At 40.0% G+C, this 21,655-nt stretch overlaps 1 protein-coding gene across 2 annotated transcripts; it reads right to left on the bottom strand.

The window, feature by feature from the left end:
• Nucleotides 1–443: 443 nt before the first annotated feature.
• Nucleotides 444–14,664, bottom strand: LOC146647491 (uncharacterized). Of its 2 annotated transcripts, XM_085389608.1 has the most exons (4): nucleotides 14,481–14,664; nucleotides 13,423–13,512; nucleotides 10,250–10,487; nucleotides 444–4,747 (listed from the first exon to the last, which is right to left on the bottom strand). In XM_085389608.1, exons 3-4 carry the CDS (start codon nucleotides 10,470–10,472, stop codon nucleotides 3,741–3,743), a joined length of 1,230 nt encoding a protein of 409 aa, XP_085245734.1. In that variant the 5' UTR covers nucleotides 10,473–10,487; nucleotides 13,423–13,512; nucleotides 14,481–14,664; the 3' UTR covers nucleotides 444–3,740. The 2 variants fall into 2 exon arrangements, with proteins under 2 accessions (XP_085245734.1, XP_085245733.1); XM_085389607.1 differs by lacking the exon at nucleotides 13,423–13,512.
• Nucleotides 14,665–21,655: the final 6,991 nt, after the last annotated feature.

Here is a 21,655-nt window from a genome sequence, read left to right as displayed (position 1 = left end):
TTGTGCTTGATGAGTTGTGCAAATGTAGGCTTCATTGATCTTTCAGAGTATGGCTTGGGAGTATGTCTTCAAATCAAAATCATGATCAATGAACATTTTACCATGATTATGATTAACCTTTCATGCATGAATTATGACAACCTCAATCTGGATTTTCACTCATCTTTAGGCATGAAAAAAAGATTTTTGAACTTCATTTTTAAGTTTAAGTATACCATTAACACTGACACAAATCCAAGAAAAGAGCCTTTGAATAGCTGTCCACTGTAGTGACCACTACGCGTGAAAGCGTTAATAAATATGCTAGTAAAGCTTAGATTTTCTTTCCATATTTTGATGATAGTATTACTCTTGGTCACTGAAACAATTTTTCTCCCAGTTTCCTGTTTTCTTCTATTTGTTTGAGTCTTGAAAGGGTTTGAACTGCAGGAGGGGAGGGTTTCTGTGCGCGCGCGCACACACACACACACACACACACACACACACACACACACACACACACACACACACACACACACACACACACACACAGTGCCTGAGATTACAATAAAGAACATCCCCTATTAGTGACGAAAAAGAGCCAACAGGAGAGAAAAAACTTGATAGTGACTTTCTGTCAGGGCAAGCAAATCAGGCAGTACGTGCCCAGTGAAATCTATGAACACATATGATCTAAAATCTGAGTGGCCACAATCTCTCTTCTTGCATCTCAAACAGCATTCTGTCATAAAGCGTCTTGCCTATTTGCAAACTTTAAATTACTGCCATCTTGTGACAGTGATCAGTTTTTCAGTTGGTCAAGTTGATCTTCGTTCAACAACTTTACTTTGACATTAAATATGGCACACAGGGCTGGTTCAATTTTTTTTTTTTTAAAGATCACACATTAAACCATATTATTCGACACAAGTTTTAATTAGATTGTGTTGACATCTTACAATAAATGACCCACATCACAAAGAAACAGTGCAAGAGATTAAATATACAGGACAGGATAAAAATCAAGTTTAGTCTTCATTAAAATAAATATCACCACAAAATAACTAATGTTCATAAAAAAAATATGTTATGTGTTTCTTGATCTTTGTCAGTTTTTAATCTTATGTAGTGTAACCTGTTTAGTGGCTAATAAAAATATCAAACTAAAACATATTTAAAACTAGGATGAAATTAGTAGAATAATATTTTCTTTTTTTCCATCTCGGTGATGAAATAACCTTCAGAGCATATTCAAGCTGGAACTTTGTCTCCATGGCAGACTTCAAAGCACTTATAAAAGCTTCTGAAGCTGAAGAGTAAACCTGCTATTCATAAACTAAAAAATAAATGTTACTTGTTGACTTCTGGGTAAGTCTGTGTCAAATCAACAAAGACTTCTGCTAGCCCATCTCAGATTTGCGTAAAAATTTTACAGTAGAAATTTTAAACATTTATACTGATTGCCGTGAAATTTTAGTTTCATATATTGAATAGTTTTTTTTTGTTTTGTTTTTTTAAATGGTCCAATGACCCACTTTCAGCCCTTTCCCCCCCTACTCTACCTACCTACCATTTTGAGTCCTACTGCTTACACAACTCTGAACATTTTTATTCAAATTAGAAAAGGTTCAACAGAAACTTTTTGTTTTTATAGAAATTTAATTTGATGCTTTTTAAGAAATTAAATCCTGTCCAGTCTAGCAGCTTTTAAAATACGAATTATGGTGTAAAAATCACTTTTGTGCCAAACATATGTAGCTTTTCCAAGATACATTCCATGAAGTCTCTATCCGGTTGTTCAGTCTGACGTCACTAGCCGTGTCTGGGTCTAAACTCCGCTGCAGGTCCATATATCAAACGATCACTGTGGCATTACTGAGAGTTGAAAAACTGTCTAAAGTCTTTCATCTTTAATAAAATGATCAGCGTTCTGCTCTACCAGGTGTAACAATTGAGTTTAACATCCAGGCATCCATGAAAACGGAATTTATGACATTTAACGGAGTTAGAAGTTAGCAGGGAGTTAGCTCGCTAGCTTCTATCTAAATACAATATAGCATGTCCTGACTGCGGGGTTTTGGAAACAAATTAAAACGTACAGCTCTGCTATCACTTCCAACATAAATGAAGACAGAAAACTAAACAGCAGTGACGCTTGTAGGGTTACTGAAGTTGGGCTAGCTGGTATATAATGATGTGCTACGTGACCGCTAGCGACACAGCTATGTTAGCATAATATAAACAAGCTAACTTTTTTTCCACTCGATAAAAGTTACCGTGAGTGTTCTCGGTGGTCAGGAACAAATGTAATCGCATGGCAGGATGCTGTAAAAGGACCAAACTTCAGCCAGGAGAACAACTGAGATAATCCATCCACAATACGAGGTTAGTCATTCATATACTGTTGCATGGGCTGGGCTGTAGTTACATCCTAAGGTTTTAAAAACTGAGCTTAAATAAATGATTAGCGGTAATAAAAGCCGAGGGAGGTCAACAGGGATCACTGACTGTTTTAGGAGCTTTTTGAGATTAAATAGAAGAAAATACATAACATTAAACATGTTAACAACACAAAAGCCATATTAAACGCAGACTACTTTAGACCCGGAAGTAGGATTCGTCGCGTCATCACTGAACAACCGGATAGGCTCCTCTTGTTTATGTTTCTTTTATTGGCTTATTTCATCATTTTATTTGTGTTATTTCAGTTATTAGATTATATGTAACATAGTATATTATAATATGACAATGTCTAAGCTGACAGGCAGAAGAGGAAAAAAATACTGCTTTTGGACAACTCTGATAATTCTTGTTAAAATATGAAAAGAGGGAAAATATGCCCACACTTTGAAACATAACATTGTTATGTAAATTGGAGAAGGCTCAACAGAAACTTTCTGTTTTGATAAAAATCAGATTTAATGATTTGATTAACCTCCTAAGACCCAAACTCTTCCACGGCATGCATTTTTAATTTATCTTTGATATCGGGGCATATTGGGACCTGATGAATGTAAAAACAAAGAATTACCAGATTTTTTTTTTTACCTGATTTTTGTTTCTAAGAAAAATGAGAGCCACATATGAGGATATTTGTTTAAAATTTCGATAGAACAGTAGCAGTATAATGTCCTCATTAGTGGATATCAGGCCATTGTTGAGCAAAATTTAGTATTTTGGTCTAAATAACCCAAAATGTGATGTCCACATATGTGGACGGCAGGTCCTAGGAGAAACATGCAAATATCTAATGAAATTATTTTCTGAGTTGTAATTACACAACCATCTAGAAACTTGTTCTATTCAGATTAAACTCTTTACGGATATTTTTGTTTTTGTTAAAACATTTATCGTATTTGCTCAAATGCTTGAAAGCTGAATGAAAATAGAATATTATCACTTTACGACTTAGTTAGAAACCATTTAAGTTTTGAAAGTAACTTAAAACATATAACTTTTTGTTTTGTTTTTGTTTAATATATGAAGCTAAAATTTCACAGGACTGGTTATACAGGTTTAAAATTTCTACCGTGAAATGTTAATACATATTGAAGATAGTTCAGTAGGAAATGTTCTAAAAACTGGCTTATTTGAGACCCTTTATAAAACTGGGCTTCCAATTACATCAGAACAAAAACACAGCCAACTTGAATGACTATTATTAAAAGCTATTCCATACTGACCAGAATATAAGGTCATCTTTTTTCCCCTCAGGTGTAGCTGTGATTTTCCTCACTATGCATTCTAACAGTCACACACTCCTACTCTGCCACATTTTGTAGGGTAGTATGAATTCTCATGTGACTTTTTAAATGAGTCAACTGACTGAAATTTTTCCCACAGGTGCTACAAGTATATGGCTTCTCACCTGTGTGAATTCTTGAGTGAGTTGTCAGGTTTTTAATATGACTAAATCTTTTTCCACAGGTGCTACAAGAATATGGTTTCGCACCTGTGTGGATTCTTAGATGAGTTTGCAACGTCGAATTCTGACGAAAGGTTTTCCCACAGATGTTACAAGAATGTGGTTTCTCTCCCGTGTGAATTCTTATGTGCGTTTTCAAGTTTATCAAATTAGTGAATCTTTTATCACACATATCACAAGAATACGGCTTTTCGCCTGTGTGAACTCTCATGTGAATTTTCAAGTGTATCATTTGGCTAAAACTTTTCCCACAGGTGCTACAAGAATATGGTCTTTCACCGGTATGAATTCTCATGTGCGATTTGAATGCTGACATGTCATTAAACTTATTTCCACAGATGCTACAAGGATGAGGCTTCTCACCTGTGTGAATTCTCATGTGCTTTCTTAAGTGTATCATCTGACTAAATCTCTTCCCACATGTGACACAAAAATATGGCTTCTCACCTGTGTGAGCTCTCAGATGTCTATTAAGTTTGGACTGATACTGAAAAAATTTTCCACAAGTGTCACATTTTAATAATTTTTTACTTGATGCTAAGTCCACATGCTCGCTTTCTTCTTGTTCTAGGCTCTCTGGGTCAGGAGAGTTGTGAAAAAGGAACTGGTCACTGTTTGGTTCTGATTTACACTCCTCATAAGTAGAAGCAGCCATAAAGGTCTCAGTCTCCTCCTTCAATACAAGCGGTTCTTCCTCATGACTGATGCAGATTTCCTCCTGTTCTTCTTTAATCTGCAGAGGTTCTGGATCCTCCTGGTCCAGATTGGAGTTCCTCTCTTGGTTACAGACCTGCTGATCTGTGACAACTTCTTCCTCCTTACCGATATCCTGCTGGTGGAGGTCTGTATAAAGACATTAAACATAAAAAAGTTTAGTGTATAAAACACAGGAGAAAATAGAAAATAGAAATTGTTCAATTAACTGCTTCCCACTGGTTATTAATGCTGATGGTTGCTGCTGCAGAAAAAAAAAACTGACAGTGAGCTCAGCTGCAGGTAATTTTAATTTTCCTTCAGATCCACACTTTGCTGAATTGGAAGCTAGTGCGATTCTTTGAGGACTAGAGTGATGTGTTCGCTAAGGTGTGCGTTTGGGAGTAGTTTTGGTGTTGTGTTTTGAATTCATCGTAGATGGGACACTGCTGCATAACTTCAGCATGTATACAATGAGTAGCAATAATTTAGGGAAATGATGGTTTGGTACGGTGTTCAGTTATATTACTGAGAAGCACTGGACTTACCTTTCCAATAAATTTCTAGTTTTTGCAAGGCAAGATTGGACTTGCAGGGAATCTAGATTTTTGTGTTTTCCTGCAATAAAGAAGACAAAACTGGCAATCCATCTCTTAAGACACCTGTGTTTAATTATGGATTTCATGGACAAGTGGCAGCAGATATAAACTAAACTAGAATAAGGACTGAACACTATTTGACTCCACAAACAGTGACCTAAAAACGCTTTTTACCTACTGTGGTAACCATCTTTGAAAAATAAGCCACTCTCTCTTTCTCAGGTTATTCAGTGTAAGAAAGAGATCCCTCATATGAAACATTTTAACTTTAGTGTTTAGGTCTTGTTTTTTTCCACCCCCATCAGTGTTTTTAGCTCATCTACTTTTTTTGGCTCAAGGGTTTGGCCCTATTTGGTTTAAATCTAAAGCCCCTTGTCCACTAGTACCTACTCAGATCAACTCGGCACGGTTCGCACAGTTTCCAGGATTTTCCATTAGGTCACAGTGCCTGGTACCAGGTACTGTTTTAGTACCTGCTCGCCCAGGGTTCCAAGTGATCCAACCAGATACTAAAATGTGACGTTGTCGCGCTGCATGTCACATTGGCTGGTCAGTAGCATCACTCGATGAGTCATGAGAGCATCTCGCTCACGAAAGTCAAAACCACCATTTCTGAAACTCGGCAACAAAAGAAATTACTACAAAAAACAACGCCATGCTCTCCCAAGTGTGACGAAAAGCTACAGACTGAGCAGCAGGGATATATTTGCTTCGACATCCACATTTGTTGTATGTCGCATATTAATTATGTCGCAGGATGCGTACACAGGTTTTTATGACAACAAGCACGCAAACAAGGTACTACTGGGTTGTAATGGAAAACCAGTCGATTTGAGTGCAGTCGACTGCAGTGTGCATTCACACTGAAGTCAATTTGACAACGACAATTGCATAATTTTGCCTCATCTATTTGAGAAGACCTGGAGAGGTCTGACACTGCCGACCTTCACCCAGTATGTGACGTGCCACACGAGAGACAATAAAACATTGGACCTACTGTATGCCAATGCAAAAGAGGCATAAAGTTGAGATGACCATGGGGAGGACATAGACAGCCTTGTGACCTGTTTTACTGGCTACAATAACTTCAGTGTGGATAATACCGTACCCACCAGGACTGTGCAGCGTTTCTCCAACAACAAACCCTGGATTACCCCAGAAATTAAAGCCATCCTCGAGCAGAAGAGGAGGGTCTTCAAAGCCAGAGACAAGGAGGAGCTGAAAAGGGTGCAGAGAGAGCTGAAAGGCCTGATCAGGAATGTAAAGGCCAGCTACTGGAAGAAGATGGAAGACCAGCTTCTGCAGAACAATGTTAGCGAAGTCTGGAGAGGCCTTATAACCATCTCAGATCACAAGGATCAGAACTTTCTGCCTGTGGGGGATGCAAGGTGGGCAAGTGAACTGAATCACTTCTTTAACAGTTTTGATTTATCCATGAGGCAGTCTTCAACATCGGCTGCAGACTCACCCACCCTCACTGCTGCTGTTCCACCTCTGACACATCATACCTCTTCTACTCACCCTGCTCACAACTCCCCACCCCAAACACAGCATCCAGCACACAACCGACACAAGGCTCTAGCCTGTCTCTCTCGACCATCCAGGTTAGGAGGGAACTGAGGAAGACCAGAACCAAGAAGGCAGCGGGTCCAGACGACATCAGCTCAAGGGTCGTCAGGTCCTGCACAGATAAACTCTGTGGGGTGATGGAGCACATCTTCAACCTGAGCCTGAGGCTGGGGAGAGTCCCACACCTCTGGAAAACCTCTTGTGTTGCACTAGTGCAAAAGACTCCACGTCCCAAGGACCTCAACAGCTACAGGCCCACCTGATGAAGACCCTGGAGCGGCTGGTCCTGGCTCAGCTTCCGTGCCTGGTGAGTTCATCATTAAACCCACTACAGTTTGTCAAACTGCTGAGACTCAGCAGTCCATCTGCATCTTAAGGATAAAGGACACTCTTTCGAGGATGCCAATGTTCACATTTTGGACAGAGAGGACAGATGGTTTGAAAGAGGAGTGAAAGAAGCCATCTATGTCCACTGTGAGCGACCATCTTTGAACAGAGGCAGGGGTTTACGACACCAACTGTCTGCCATCTATAATCCAGTTTTGAGATCCCTCCCCAGACGCCTTAACGCCCACTCACATCCTGGGCCATCTGATCTCAGGAATTCGCATGATAAGGTGGGGCCAGGTTTCACAATGAACTCACCCGAAACTCTGGCTGATTGGGACCCACACCCAGTTTCACACCTTGGCTCAGGCGATTAGAGGATCATCAGGGGGTCCTTTTGTCCCTCTGTGGGGGGTTACTCCCACTAGGTTTATATCTGGGACTCTCCACCATTTGACCCTAGAACTGAAGAAGCTTCTCGGATGAGAGGTGAAACGTCTTCAAGTAACTTAAAAAAGTCCAGACGCTTTTCTTTGCAAGCTCCTTTGACTACGATGACCTGGATGACTGAGAACCTTCACAGCCACTTCAGTTTGCCTACCAGCCTGGCATTGGAGCAGATGAAGCTGCCATTCACCACCTACATCGTTCACTCTCTCACCTGGAGACCGCTGGGAGCACTGTGAGAATAATGTTCTTTGATTTCTCCAGTGCCTTCAACAACATTCTTCCCACGGTCCTGAAGGACAAGCTGGAGAACTCGGGAGTGGACCATCACCTCACAACATGGATAATGGACTACCTCACCGACCGACCACAGTATTTGAGAACTCAGGGCTGTGTGGCAGTCATCTGCAGTACAGGGGCCCCACAGGGAACGGTTCTGGCTCCGTTGCTCTTCACCATCTACACTGCAGACTTCTCCCACAACTCCACCCAGTGCTTCCTGCAGAAGTTCTCTGATGACTCTGCAATAGTCGGCCTCATCACTGATGGGGACGACAAGGAGTACAGAGACTTTGTGGACTGGTGCCAGCAGAACTACCTCCAGATCAACACTAGTAAAACCAAGGAGCTGGTGGTAGACTTCCGCAAGCACAAACATCCTCCACTGCAACCACTAAACATCCAAGGTATGGACAATAAGGCTATGGATAGCTACATGTACCTTGGTGTTCATCTGAACAATAAACTGGACTGGACTCACAATTCAGATGCCCTCTACAGAAGAGGGCAGAGCAGGCTGTACCTGCAGGTCTTGTGGAGTGAAGGGCCCACTCCTGAAGACCTTCTATGAGTCTGTGGTGGGCTCAGCCATCTTTTACTGTGTGGTCTGCTGGGGACAGAAACAGACTGAACAGGCTGATCTGGAGGGCCAGCTCTGTTTTAGGATGCCCTAAAGGTTGGCTAAGTTGTCATCCCTGGTGGACAACATCTCTCACTCCATGCAGGAGACTCTAACAACACTGAGCAGCTCCTTCAGTGGCAGGCTGTGGCCCCCACGATGTGGGATGGAGAGATTCCTCAGGTCTTTCCTTCCAACTGCTGTCAGACTCTACAACATGGTCTCTGCAGATGACTGCACACGTGCAGACAGACACACACACATCGGATACACAATTGTAACCGTCTCCCTGATGTGCAATATTACAAAGTGCAATTTTTTTCCTACAACAACAGAGCTCTTTGTACAGTATTTTATCTTATTTGTATAGTACTTTATTCTATTGTATATAGTATTTTATTCTTGTTGTATAGTATTCTATTCTAGCTTACCCTATCCTATTGTGTTTTATTAACATTTACCACTCTTAAACTTGTACTTTCTGCCGTGACCGAAAGATTTCCCACGTGTGAGACTAATAAAGGTTATCTCACCTCATCTTATCTTAGGTTGAACCTTTATCATGCAAAAAAGAAACCAGAAACGCTGTCGTCTTCTCTGAACCAAAGCTTGTTTAAAATGGAATTAGATCAAAAACTGTACTGAAACTACATGTGAAGTTTTTTTTTTTTGAAAATACTTTACCACATTCTCTGGTCTAAAAATGAGAGACACCATCTGGTTTTTTTAATCAGCACTCAGTTCAAAAACCTGCATCTTTGTTGGTACAGAGGTGCATTTGTATCCACTGACCTGGCAGCTTACACATCTGGAAAAGCACCAACAATGCTGAAAGGTATATCCAGATGACGTAGTTTTAAGGAAGACCTTGCATATATCAGCAAGACAAAGCTGAATGTCATACTGCATTTATTACACCAGCATTAGTTTGTAGAAGAGTTACGATCCTGTGAAAAACCAAGTTCACTCTTAGTGATTCAGTAGCTTGTAGAACCACATCCAGCAGTAATAACTTGAAGTCATCACTTTCCGTGTGACTTAATCAGTCTCTCACATCATTGTGGAGAAATTTTGGCCCACTCATCTTTACGAGTTCATTAAAGTTTATGGGGGATCGTTTATAAACATTTAGGGAACTCTTAGCATTTTATGTCCAAAGAGTGCCCTGAGTGCATGTGTAGTAAAATGGCTGAGTAATGAAGGTATCAGGACAATGGTCAACCCATGGGACAAAAGATCTTTTGTCGCAATAATTTCTCCAAGTTTCTATTTCTTTCATGTCTGTGAAGGTTCTCAGTCATCCAGGTCATCGTAGTCTAAGGAGCTTGGAAAGAAAAGCGTCTGGACTTCTTTAAGTTGCTTGAAGACGTTTCACCTCTCATCCGAGAAGCTTCTTCAGTTCTAAGGTCAAATGGTGGAGAGTCCCAGATTTTATCCCAGTGGGAGTAACCCCCCAAAGAGGGACAAAAGGACCCCCTGATGATCCTCTACCTAATGACATGAGCCAAGGTGTGAAAACAGGTGTGGGTCACAATGAGCTCACCTGAAACCCTGGCTGATTGTGACCCACACCCGTTTTCACACCTTGGCTCATCTTCTCGGATGAGAGGTGAAACATCTTCAAGCAACTTAAAGAAGTCCAGACGCTTTTCTTTCCAACCTCCTTAGACTATTTCTTTCATATTATTCCCTCTCCACTCTCTCCTTCCGTTCTTTATACTATCCCTAAAAATTATAGTACCTTTTAGCTAAGTTTAAAATCCTAAAAGAGTTATATAATTATTATGGACTTTTATTTACAGTTTAACATACCTATTCTGTGTAGCTTTATTTCAGGTTTCCAAATGGTATCCAGCAGTCTGAGCCGCTCTTTTCCGGTCCAGACGATGATGCCTTCGGCCTCCTGACCAGTGCAGACTTCCTCCTGTTCCTCTTTAATCTGTGGAGGCTCTGGGTCATTTTGGTCCAGACTGGAATTCCTCTCCTGGTTACAGACTTGCTGATCATCCACACCCTCCTCTTCCTCACAATTCATGTTGATGTGGGAGGACTTTAGAAACAAAGGGATGTAAGAAAAATGTTACTAATGTGATGACAGGAACACACAGATACAGTGGGGCAAAAAAGTATTTAGTCAGCCACCGATTGTGCAAGTTCCCCCACTTAAAATGATGACAGAGGTCAGTAATCTGCACCAGAGGTACACTTCAACTGTGAGAGACAGAATGTGAAAAAAAAATCCATGAATTCACATGGTAGGATTTGTAAAGAATTTATTCGTAAATTAGGGTGGAAAATAAGTATTTGGTCACCTCAAACAAGGAAAATCTCTGGCTCTCACAGACCTGTAACGTCTTCTGTAAGACGCTTTTCTGTCCCCCACTCGTTACCTGTATGAATGGCACCTGTTTGAACTCATCATCTGTATAAAAGACACCTGTCCACAGCCTCAAACAGTCAGACTCCAAACTCCGCCATGGCCAAGACCAAAGAGCTTTCGAAGGACACCAGGAAAAGTATTGTAGCCCTGCACCAGACTGGGAAGAGTGAATCTACAATAGGCAAGCAGCTTGGTGTGAAAAAATCAACTGTGGGAGCAATCATCAGAAAATGGAAGCCATACAAGACCACTGATAATCTCCCTCGATCTGGGGCTCCACGCAAGATCTCATCCCGTGGGGTCAAAATGATCATGAGAACGGTGAGCAAAGATCCCAGAACCACACGGGGGGACCTGGTGAATGACCTGCAGAGAGCTGGGACCAAAGTAACAAAGGTCACCATCAGTAACACACTACAACGGCAGGGAATCAAATCCCGCAGTGCCAGACGTGTTCCGCTGCTGAAGCCAGTGCATGTCCAGGCCCGTCTGAAGTTTGCCAGAGAGCACATGGATGATACAGCAGAGGATTGGGAGAATGTCATGTGGTCAGATGAAACCAAAGTAGAACTTTTTGGTATAAACTCAGCTTGTCGTGTTTGGAGGAAGAAGAATACTGAGTTGCATCCCAAGAACACCATACCTACTGTGAAGCATGGGGGTGGAAACATCATGCTATGGGGCTGTTTTTCTGCCAAGGGGACAGGACGACTGATCCGTGTTAAGGACAGAATGAATGGGGCCATGTATCGTGAGATTTTGAGCCAAAACCTCCTTCCATCAGTGAGAACTTTGAAGATGAAACGAGGCTGGGTCTTCCAACATGACAATGATCCAAAACACACCGCCCGGGCAACAAAGGAGTGGCTCCGTAAGAAGCATTTGAAAGTCCTGGAGTGGCCTAGCCAGTCTCCAGACCTCAACCCCATAGAAAATCTGTGGCGGGAGTTGAAAGTCCGTGTTGCTCGGCGACAACCCCAAAACATCACTGCTCTCGAGAAGATCTGCATGGAGGAATGGGCCAAAATACCAGCTACTGTGTGTGCAAACCTGGTAAAGACCTATAGTAAACGTTTGACCTCTGTTATTGCCAACAAAGGTTATGTTACAAAGTATTGAGTTGTATTTTTGTTATTGACCAAATACTTATTTTCCACCCTGATTTACGAATAAATTCTTTACAAATCCTACCATGTGGATTCATGGATTTTTTTTTCACATTCTGTCTCTCACAGTTGAAGTGTACCTCTGGTGCAAATTACTGACCTCTGTCATCATTTTAGGTGGGGGAACTTGCACAATCGGTGGCTGACTAAATACTTTTTTGCCCCACTGTATAATCCAGAAGGACTGTACACTGCGAGCATGTCTCTCACTTTAATGTGCACAAATTTGACAAATGTGTCGGGAGTACCGTGTGAGACAGTCTCGAGTTCTGGTGTTCTTATTTGCAAAGTTCAGACTACAAAACATTCAGGTAGTGGCTTAAAGTGTGAAGCAGCTATTTGATTAAAAGTTGTACCCTGCAGAATCACACATGTCTAAAGAGGAAACAGCTTTTCCTAAATCCATGATAAAAACACGCTGCAGATAAACAATCAGTTGCATTTAATTTTGCCCATGAGAACTTCTCTGCCTATGATGGGAGATCTACTCCAAGATTCACATTAAGAGCTACTTTCCTTTGTCCAGTGTCTGTCACTCATTTCAATCAGACATACTGTCAAGCACAGAAAACCAAAGGAGGCTCTGCTGCTGCCATGAGATTAGCTGCAGCGAGATTACTGCTGGATACCTTTAGTTTAAGGGTGCTCTATCTCAGCAAAACTTGGAAATATTTTGAGAAACATTTCAATTTCAATTATTTTACCTGATCATTTAAAAATTAATTTTCTTAAACCCAGAGTTGGCACAAATACAGGCTTTCTTTACTTATGCAGAAGTACCGATATACTCCAATAAAAGTTGAAGTACTGATTCAACTTCTTTACTCAAGTAAAAGTGAAAAAGTACAGGCTCTGAAATGCACTCAAAACAAGAAAGCAAAAACTAATTCATTGAAGAACATTTCTATTTCCTATTTCTATGCAAAGCTAACTGAACTTCATGCTAAACTAATGTAATGGTAAAATAAAATTAGTAGAATACAAACTTTGTTTGTCTGAATTCAATTCTAATAAATGTACTCAGCTTGAATCAGTTAAGTAGGACATCAAGAGTGAAAAAGAAGGAAAAAAAATATCTCTGTTTGCTGTTGCCGACATTGTAGAGGGCGACTTTGCCACTAAACAGCAAAATGAGCACAGTGAGAGGTTAAAGTGGATTCAGCAGGTGGGGGAACCCTGAAATCAGTTGTAGTGGCTCAGTGTGAGGAAAAGAATGACAACTCACAATAATTTATATTGAGAGCAGATTATCTTAATGTGCAGGCTGTGATCAGATGACCTGCTGCTACTGCTGAGGTTTACTGTGGATTCACACACCTGCATCAGATGTTTCATGAGTTTTTCTGGCTGATTTCCATCCTCTACACTGACAGTACACTGTTGATGCTGTCTATTTTCTAGATGGTAAAAAGGTTGAATTCAGTGAATTATTCTCCTACCTTTGAATCTAACCTCTCTTCTTCCTCTCCTGTCCTCTTTCTTATCTTTCTCCATCTCTGTGTGACATCAGCTCTCTTTCTTTTTTCTCCCTGTGAAATATAGCAGCTGGAGCTTTAGCTAGCAACACACTGTGAACAACTGCACACAGTTTGTGTGTTTGCTGATGTTTGTTCAGCCTTTGAACTTGAAATGACCTGTGACTTAAATAACATCACTCCCTTGTGTTTGTTCCTCTTCTGTAGCGTTATCTAAATGTTAAAAGTACTGCAATTTACAGACATTTGCAGTTGTTCCAAAAATATAACAAAATAAAATAAAATAAAATAAAAACACCACCTCATGTTAACCCCTTACTATGGCACACCGTTTTGCCTCTTTTATCCCTTTTTATGTGACATCCTCTGGTAATTAATACACAAACAGGATTCCCTTTTATGTGTTACTGTTTAGGCTCAAATAAGTTTGATGTTTGGAGGCGAGAGGCGGAGAGAAAAACATGTATTTAAAAAAGGTGAGGGTCGTCTGCTAGGGTGTTAGGACCTGATCGGGGGTGTTTTCCACAATATTTCTCAAAGTAATCTGCAGGTTGTACAAACACAGTGACATTCAAACTGTTGTAAGCGACCCAAGGACCTAAAATCTGCCAAGCACATCTGTCCTAGATATTATCAAAGTCATTTAAAGCAGAAAAAAAGGTTTACAAAACGTGACTTTTAACAACTGCACACAGAGTAGACACAATAAGGGAGATTCAAAATGATATTTTCCAAAGAGATACGTAGATCCTGCTGACTACAGCCAACCAACACATAAAAAAGGATATTAAAGTTTTTTTTTTAAAGAAAGGAAAACACGCCAGCACTGCCAACCCCTTTTATGCAGAACAAAGTCGCTTCCCTCAGTGTCTCAGTGGGTATTTAACGTCAAATATTTACATTTAAAATAAAGAGAAGCGCTTGATTTTAGCCTGTTAGCCTACAAACTGAGCCGCTACATGAGCTCCAGCACGGTTCACACTCCCGTGTTAGCTCACCGAGACCGTCTCAGTGTTACACACCTGTAATGTGTGGCTTTATGTCGGGTTTCCAGCTGATGTCCAGCAGTCTGAGCTGACGGCTGGTCTCCTTCTCATGCCGGACGATCGTTTTTTCTTTTTCTTTTTTTTTTTTAACTTGTTAGCAGATTTCTTCAACAACAATCACTCTGAAACCCGAACACTAGACATGTTAAACAGTAACCATTGCGTCATTTCCGTCATTTCTCTTCTATTGTACTTCCGGTGGACTAGAAAGCCTAAAAGCGTATTGCTGCGCTTCTCAGGTCAGTCAGACGAAAGTAAAGTCCTTACATAAAGTCTGGCAGCCCTACGAAGGAGTAATGTACGATAGATAGATAATAGCTTTTTTTGTTTTATTGTAATTGATCATTTTGATAACAACATGGAAATTTAGAGATTAAATAATTATTAGTGGGACAAGGCAGTGGTTTGACAGTAATAATATTACGGGGCGACCGTGGCTCAGGGGGTTGGGAATCGCATCTGTAACCGGAAGGTCGCCGGTTCGATCCCTGGTCATTATGTCCTTGGGCAAGACACTTTACCCTACTTGTCTACTGGTGTTGGCCAGAGGGGCCGATGGCGCGATATGGCAGCCTCGCTTCTGTCAGTCTGCCCCAGGGCAGCTGTGGCTACAACTGTAGCTGCCTCCACCAGTGTGTGAATGTGAGAGTGAATGAATTGTAAAGCGCTATATAAATCCAATCCATTATTATTATTAAAAAATAATGCTTTTCTTAATGTAGTCCTGATGCTTTGCCTTACCTGCCTCACACAGATGTTTCATTTTCATCACAGCAGTAAAAGTATTGGTGTTTTATTGACAGCTGTAAAGAAAGGAGTTCACACTGAAGTATCGGTTTATATAAAATCAAACACACTGAGCTCCACATAAACTTCATGCTAACCAAAATGCGTGCAAAAACAACCAGATCATTTTAAACATGCTGGAGGTGCTGCAGACAAGCAAGAACCAAAAAATGTCTCTTTGTCACCATTTTATTAGATTTTTACTGTTTGTGTTAAACTATGCTGTTTCTGTCCCTGCTCTTTGTTCTCATCAAAAGTCTTGTTCTGTTAACACTCTGTGCTGAAGCTGAAGGAAATATTAGATGATACAGCTCCAGACTAAATCACTGACCCATTAATGACGCTTCGATACAGTTGTACCTTGCACTTCTATCAACAAGGATGCAGAGGAGGTTAAAGCACTTCAGCTTAGTTTGTTCACAGCTGTGCCAAAATTCATGAATACCTCCACGGATGTCCTGAGGAGGGCAACAATATGCTTTTAATGCAGCCGATCTGACGAAAATTTAAAAGGAGAAGAGGAAGAACGGAAATGATGCGTAATGCAATGTCAGACATATGATGGTGAAAGAAAAATTGATCAGGTTGGTGATATAAAAGTGAAACTTGACTTGATTGATTTGTTTCGTACGAACTCGAGAAGTGAAAGTTATCAGACCCTATTTTGATTCTTAAGGCAGACTCGTTGGTTTTGTGAGGATTTCATTTTTTTTAAATAACCGGTCTACACTCCACACCAGTTGGTGGCGGTAATGCGCCATTGTGCTGTTTGCCAACAGCCATTAAACAATAAAAAGAAGAAGAAGGAACCGACGCTGCTCTGTCCCGTTGTGTCTGAGAGGAGGTGACTGCTGCTGCTCAAGAAATCTCAGAGGTTAGGACAGGATCGTCCGGTATGAGGAGATCAGTCAGCACAGACTGCTGGATATCAGCTGGAAATCTGAGATAAAGTCTCACATTACAGGTATGTAAAACTGGTGATGGTCTCAGTGAACGAACACAGGAATAACATATAGCACCATATAGGACTGATCAGAGCTCAGTTTTGGCTAACAGACTAACAAGGACTTCTTCTCTATCTTTAAACAGCAAACCTTTAGTATTAACATCCAGGAGACAGAAGCCGGTTCTGTGTATTTTGGTCCGAGAGTGACAAACCTGGCAGGTTTTCACCGGACGGCGTGTCCGTGCCGTCGGGTTTTGTGTTTTGTGTTTACGTCTTTTTGCGGTTACCTGCCCTTTAATCGTTTGCTGTTTTAGCCGACTGACGGTTGAAATTGTTTTGTGAGCTTTAAGTCGAGATTCCGGCTTTTCTGGCAAAAAATACTTTTACATTTAAAAACTGATCAAATTAAATCAGGATTTAATGAATCGATAACTCATTATTCATATTAAAATCGTTTTTTTAAACCCACCCTCACACAGAATAGCTGTAAAAGAAGAGCACTGTCCTGCAAAGTAACAGTGTGTAGAAATGAATACAGTTTCATATGAATACAGCTAATGTAGTTATAAAGCTATAAGGCATCTGGTATAAGAAGAAAAAATGATAAAAACATAAAAATGTTTTTCAATGATTGTTGTTATTATTTTTTAATAAGGATAGAAGATGTTTATACATTTATATTACTATGTTTTATTATTGTTTCTGTGAGGTGCAGCAGGCCATGTGGTGGTTGTGACAGTGTAGAATATATATATACTGGAAGTGCTGGGTATACAAGTCTGGCCTAAGTCTTCGGTCAGAAAGACTTCAGCAGTCCAGGAGTTTAGTTCACCGTCTTTAATGAAGCTTCACAGAAGAACTGGTTACAGCAGGGCTTGCCATGATAAATCCAACTGTGATACAGCCAGATATGCACTTATAATTGTGGCAGATGCAGTATAGGTGACTATAAGCATGGTTGTCTGGAAACAGAAACAGGTAATACTATAATTAGCAGGGTCAAAGATAACTAAGCAACAATCAGAACACATCATCAACTCAGACACAGCAATATTTTACAATGTCCACTAGGGGTCGCCGTAAGACCAGAAGTTGGCTAAATAGCACATATCTTCCCAGTTGCAAATGTTAATAACAATTTAGCATCTTTTTACTGTCTTGATGCATACTAAATCATCCAGGTATTAAAATCCCCAAAAGATTGTGGTCATCTGGACGTAGTGTTCTCAGTGGTAGAAATGTTTCATCACTCATCAAGTGACTTCTTCAGTCTCAGCTGACTGCAGGTTTCCCCAACCTTATAAACAGTACATTTGCACAAGGACTTGAAACGAGCCCACAGAATGAACAATGGGCTGTGAGGTCAGTTTAATGATCAAGACGATCATTAATATGCAAGTTGTCATGACCACTGCTCAAAGACCATTGATCAATGGTCATTGATCCATTCACATACAATTTACAGAGAGCTGCACTCACAGCATTGTAAGATGGTGAAAGATGGACCATTAGGCCCCCTCCTCAATTGAGAGATTGTCTTTCCCTTTTCACAGGTACTCCTCCTTGGGGAGTCAAGGAGGTCTGTGATCAATGTCTATTGATTTGTGGCCACATATATGTATATGTGTGTGTGTGTGTGTGTGTGTGTGTGTGTGTGTGTGTTTATGCATATGTGTATGCTGGGTTTTGTTTTGTTTTTTTCATTTGCCTCTTTTATGGGCCCCCCAGCTGTCTGTGGGTCCCTGGGCATGTACACAGAATGCCCACTGAAGTAACTTTGCCATAAGATTTATTAAAAAATTGGGATTTAGATTGATCTACTTAGAAACATGGGCTGTGAGGTCAATTTCTTTTTTCATTAATATGCAAATTTGATCAAAGACCATTGATCAATGGCCATGAGTACCAATAATGGCTGCACTCACAGCACTGTAAGATGGTGAAAGATTTACCTATAGGCCCCCTCCTCGATTCAGAGATTGTCTTTTCCTTTTCATGTAAATTACCTCTTCAAGGAGTCTTTGATCAGTGGTTATTGATCAATGGTCATTACAATCTGCATATTAAATCAAGGAACTGACCTCACTGCTCGCCGTTCATTCACTGGTTTCAGTCATTGTGCAGATGTACTGGTTATAAGGTTGGTAAACCTGCAGTCAGCCTTTTGAGTGCTCCAGGAGAGTAGAAAAGCGTTATTTAAGTATCAGTCCATTTACCATTTAGCACTCACACGGTGTTCCTGAAACACTTTCAGTTTTACTAACAAATGTGAGCAACATGCTCTCAGTGTACAGCGCTGCTAGATTCTATTTGCTCACAAGTGTATTTTCCTGCTATCACATTAGTAACAATTTTCTTGTGTCCCACTGTTCCTCAAGACTTCCTAAGACAATATGAAGTGTGAGGAAGAGGAAGGTCTGGATGATTCGCAGGACTTCAGCCAGGGGAGGAATTCCAGTCTGGACCAGGAGGACCCAGAGCCTCCACAGATTAAAGAGGAACAGGATGAACTCTGCATTAATCATGAGGGAGAACAACTTGTAGTGAAGCAGGAGGCCGAAGGCATCATTGTCTGGACTGGGGAAGAGCGGCGCAAACTGCTGGATACCATCTGGAAACCGGAAATAAACCCAGAGAGCACAGGTATGTAAAAACACTCTCTCTACACACACACACACACACACACACACACACACACACACACACACACACACACACACACGGAACACCTGATTGTTCTGTAAATAGTTTTAAATGTTTATTTAAAAAACCGTCTTGGCTGCATTTTTAGGTAAACAGCTGCAAAAACTTTGTTGTTTGCATAACTCAGTTACTTTTTTGAAGAAGTAACTATAACTAGAAAAATTTGCATTTCCTGCGAAAATGCAGTGTGGATGCTTTAAAGCTGAAGCTGTATGCAAAAACTAGCTGAAAAAGCTGAAAAGTTGCAGAAATTGTAAAAACTTTGCAGAAGCAAAGGAACTTTGCTAAAATGTAATAACTTAGCAGAACTGCAATATCTTAGAGGAAACATAATACTTGGCAGAAATACAATAGCATAGCAGAACTTAGCAGAAATATTGTAACTTACCAGAAACATGACAACTTCTCAAAAAATACAAGAATTTAGGAGAAATAGTATAAGATAACAGAAAGAATATATTTAGCCAAAAATACTTAAACATTACAGAAACACTATGATTTAGAAAAATAGTACAACATAGCAGAAATACTGTGTTTTACCAGAGACACTGTGATGAACTATGAATATTGTAATTTTAAATTAATACTATGTTTTAGCACAAATACTATAATTTGGCAGAAATACTATCATTTGGCAGAAATACTATGATTCAGCACAAATACTCTGGTTTAGCACAAATATTATAAGATAGCAGAAATACAATTATATAGCAGAAATGCTATATTTAGAAAGAAAAATATAATATAGTAGAAATAGTATGATTTAGCAGAAATACTACAATATAGCATAATAACAATGATTTAGAACAAATACTATGATTGAGCAGAATAGTTATAACTTAAGTGAAAATACTGGAAAACTAAAGTGACAAGCTGAGAAAAAAACAGAATATGCTTAAGCTGTCTCAAAACTAATTATTGTTCAACTGTGGGGAAAAAAAGAAATACAAATAAATAAATACAGAAATGTAAAGAGAGAGACACACACACAGGGTCTATGCCAGTCAAACAATGAGATGCTGCCCTAAAGAGGGTCTTTCTCTCTCTCTCTCTCTGTCTCTCTGTCTCTCTCTGCCTCTGTCTCTCTCACACACACACACAGGGAGAGAAGCAAGTTTCTAGGTCAGTCAAGCAGCCTGGGAGCTGATAAATTTGAATCCACCAATCAGAGAGGCTGTGTACTTTTCCCGCCAAAACAGGTGCACACACGCAGCACAGAGACAGGATTTTTGTAGTCTATTTCTCATAGTGAGGATTCCCCTCAAACAAATGACCATAATTTCCTAACCGTAGGGGCAAGAACGGTCATTTTTACACAGTTTTGTTCATAAGAGATGGGGGAATCGTCAAGTGTTGACAATTTATCATTAAAATATGAATTTTTTGAGATATATGACATGGATGACGGGTTGGTTTAGAAGCCACGAAGGCCCCAATATGCAAATTTGAATGCCTCAGCCCACATATATGATTGGCTGGCTGGGAAGCCGTGGAGGCCCTGATATGTAAATTTGAATGTCTCAGGCCTCACAGAGGATTGGCTGCCTGGGGACCTGGCAGTAATATATGGAAATAGTATGATTAAGCATAAATACTACATTTAGTAGAAATACTATATTTTAGCACAAATACTATAAAAAGCAGAATTACTAAAATTTAGCAGATATACTATATTAAGCACAAATCTTATAAAAAGCAGAAATAGTATGATTAAGCATAAATACTACATTTAGTAGAAATACTATGTTTTAGCACAAATACTATAAAAAGCAGAAATACTATATTAAGCAATATAAATATCCTATAAAAATCCTATAAAAAGCAAAAATACTATACTGTGATTTGGTAGAAAAACTATAATTATTCAGAAATACTATATTTGGTAGAAATACTATATTTAGCACAAATCTTATAAAATAGCAGAAATAGTATGATTTAGCACAATAGTAATATCTTATACAGAAAAATTGGAAAAGCAAAATGGACAGCTGAAAAAATGCTGAACATGCTGAGGGTCCCTCAAATATGCTTGTTAAATGAAAAAAATCGGCAAAAAAAAATATAACAGAGACACACACACAAGATCCAATTCAGTCAACCACTCTAAATATATTGAATTTGAATCTTACAATGAGATCATCCCATTAAAAGACTTTCTCTCTCTCTCTCGCTCTCTGTCACACACACACACACACACACACACACACACACACACACACACACACACACACACACACACACACACACACACACACACACACAGAGGGAGAGAGAAGTAAGTTTCTAGCTCAGTCAAGCAGCCTGGGAGCTGCTGAATTTGAATCCACCAATCAGAGAGCCTGTGCACTTTTTCCCGCCAAAACAGGTGCACGCAGCACAGAGAGACACAGGATTTTTGCAGTCTATTTCTCATAATGACAACTCCCCTCAAACAAATGACCATAATTTCCTAACCGTAGGGGCTAGAACAGTCATTCTTACACCGTTTTGTTCAGAAGAGATGGGGGAATCTTAAAGTGTTGACAATTTATCATTAAAATATGAATTATTAAAGATATTTGACTTCTAATGCACCATAACTGAGTAGAGCAAAGCAAAAACTGCCTTGACTTGCCCTCAAACAACGCTTTCTAACTCTAAATCTATTTGGAGTATCAATATCATTCTTTCACCGTAAGAGACAGCAGGCTTTGGTGAACAATCATGGAAATTTTCA

The sequence above is a fragment of the Rhamphochromis longiceps genome, linkage group LG18, assembly GCF_057381845.1.
Source record: "Rhamphochromis longiceps isolate RC_006_pf linkage group LG18, R_longiceps_female_GT1.1, whole genome shotgun sequence".
Lineage (NCBI taxonomy): Eukaryota > Metazoa > Chordata > Actinopteri > Cichliformes > Cichlidae > Rhamphochromis > Rhamphochromis longiceps.
The sequence above is the reverse complement of the archived record's forward strand: the minus strand, read 5'-3'. Positions and strand labels throughout refer to the sequence as shown.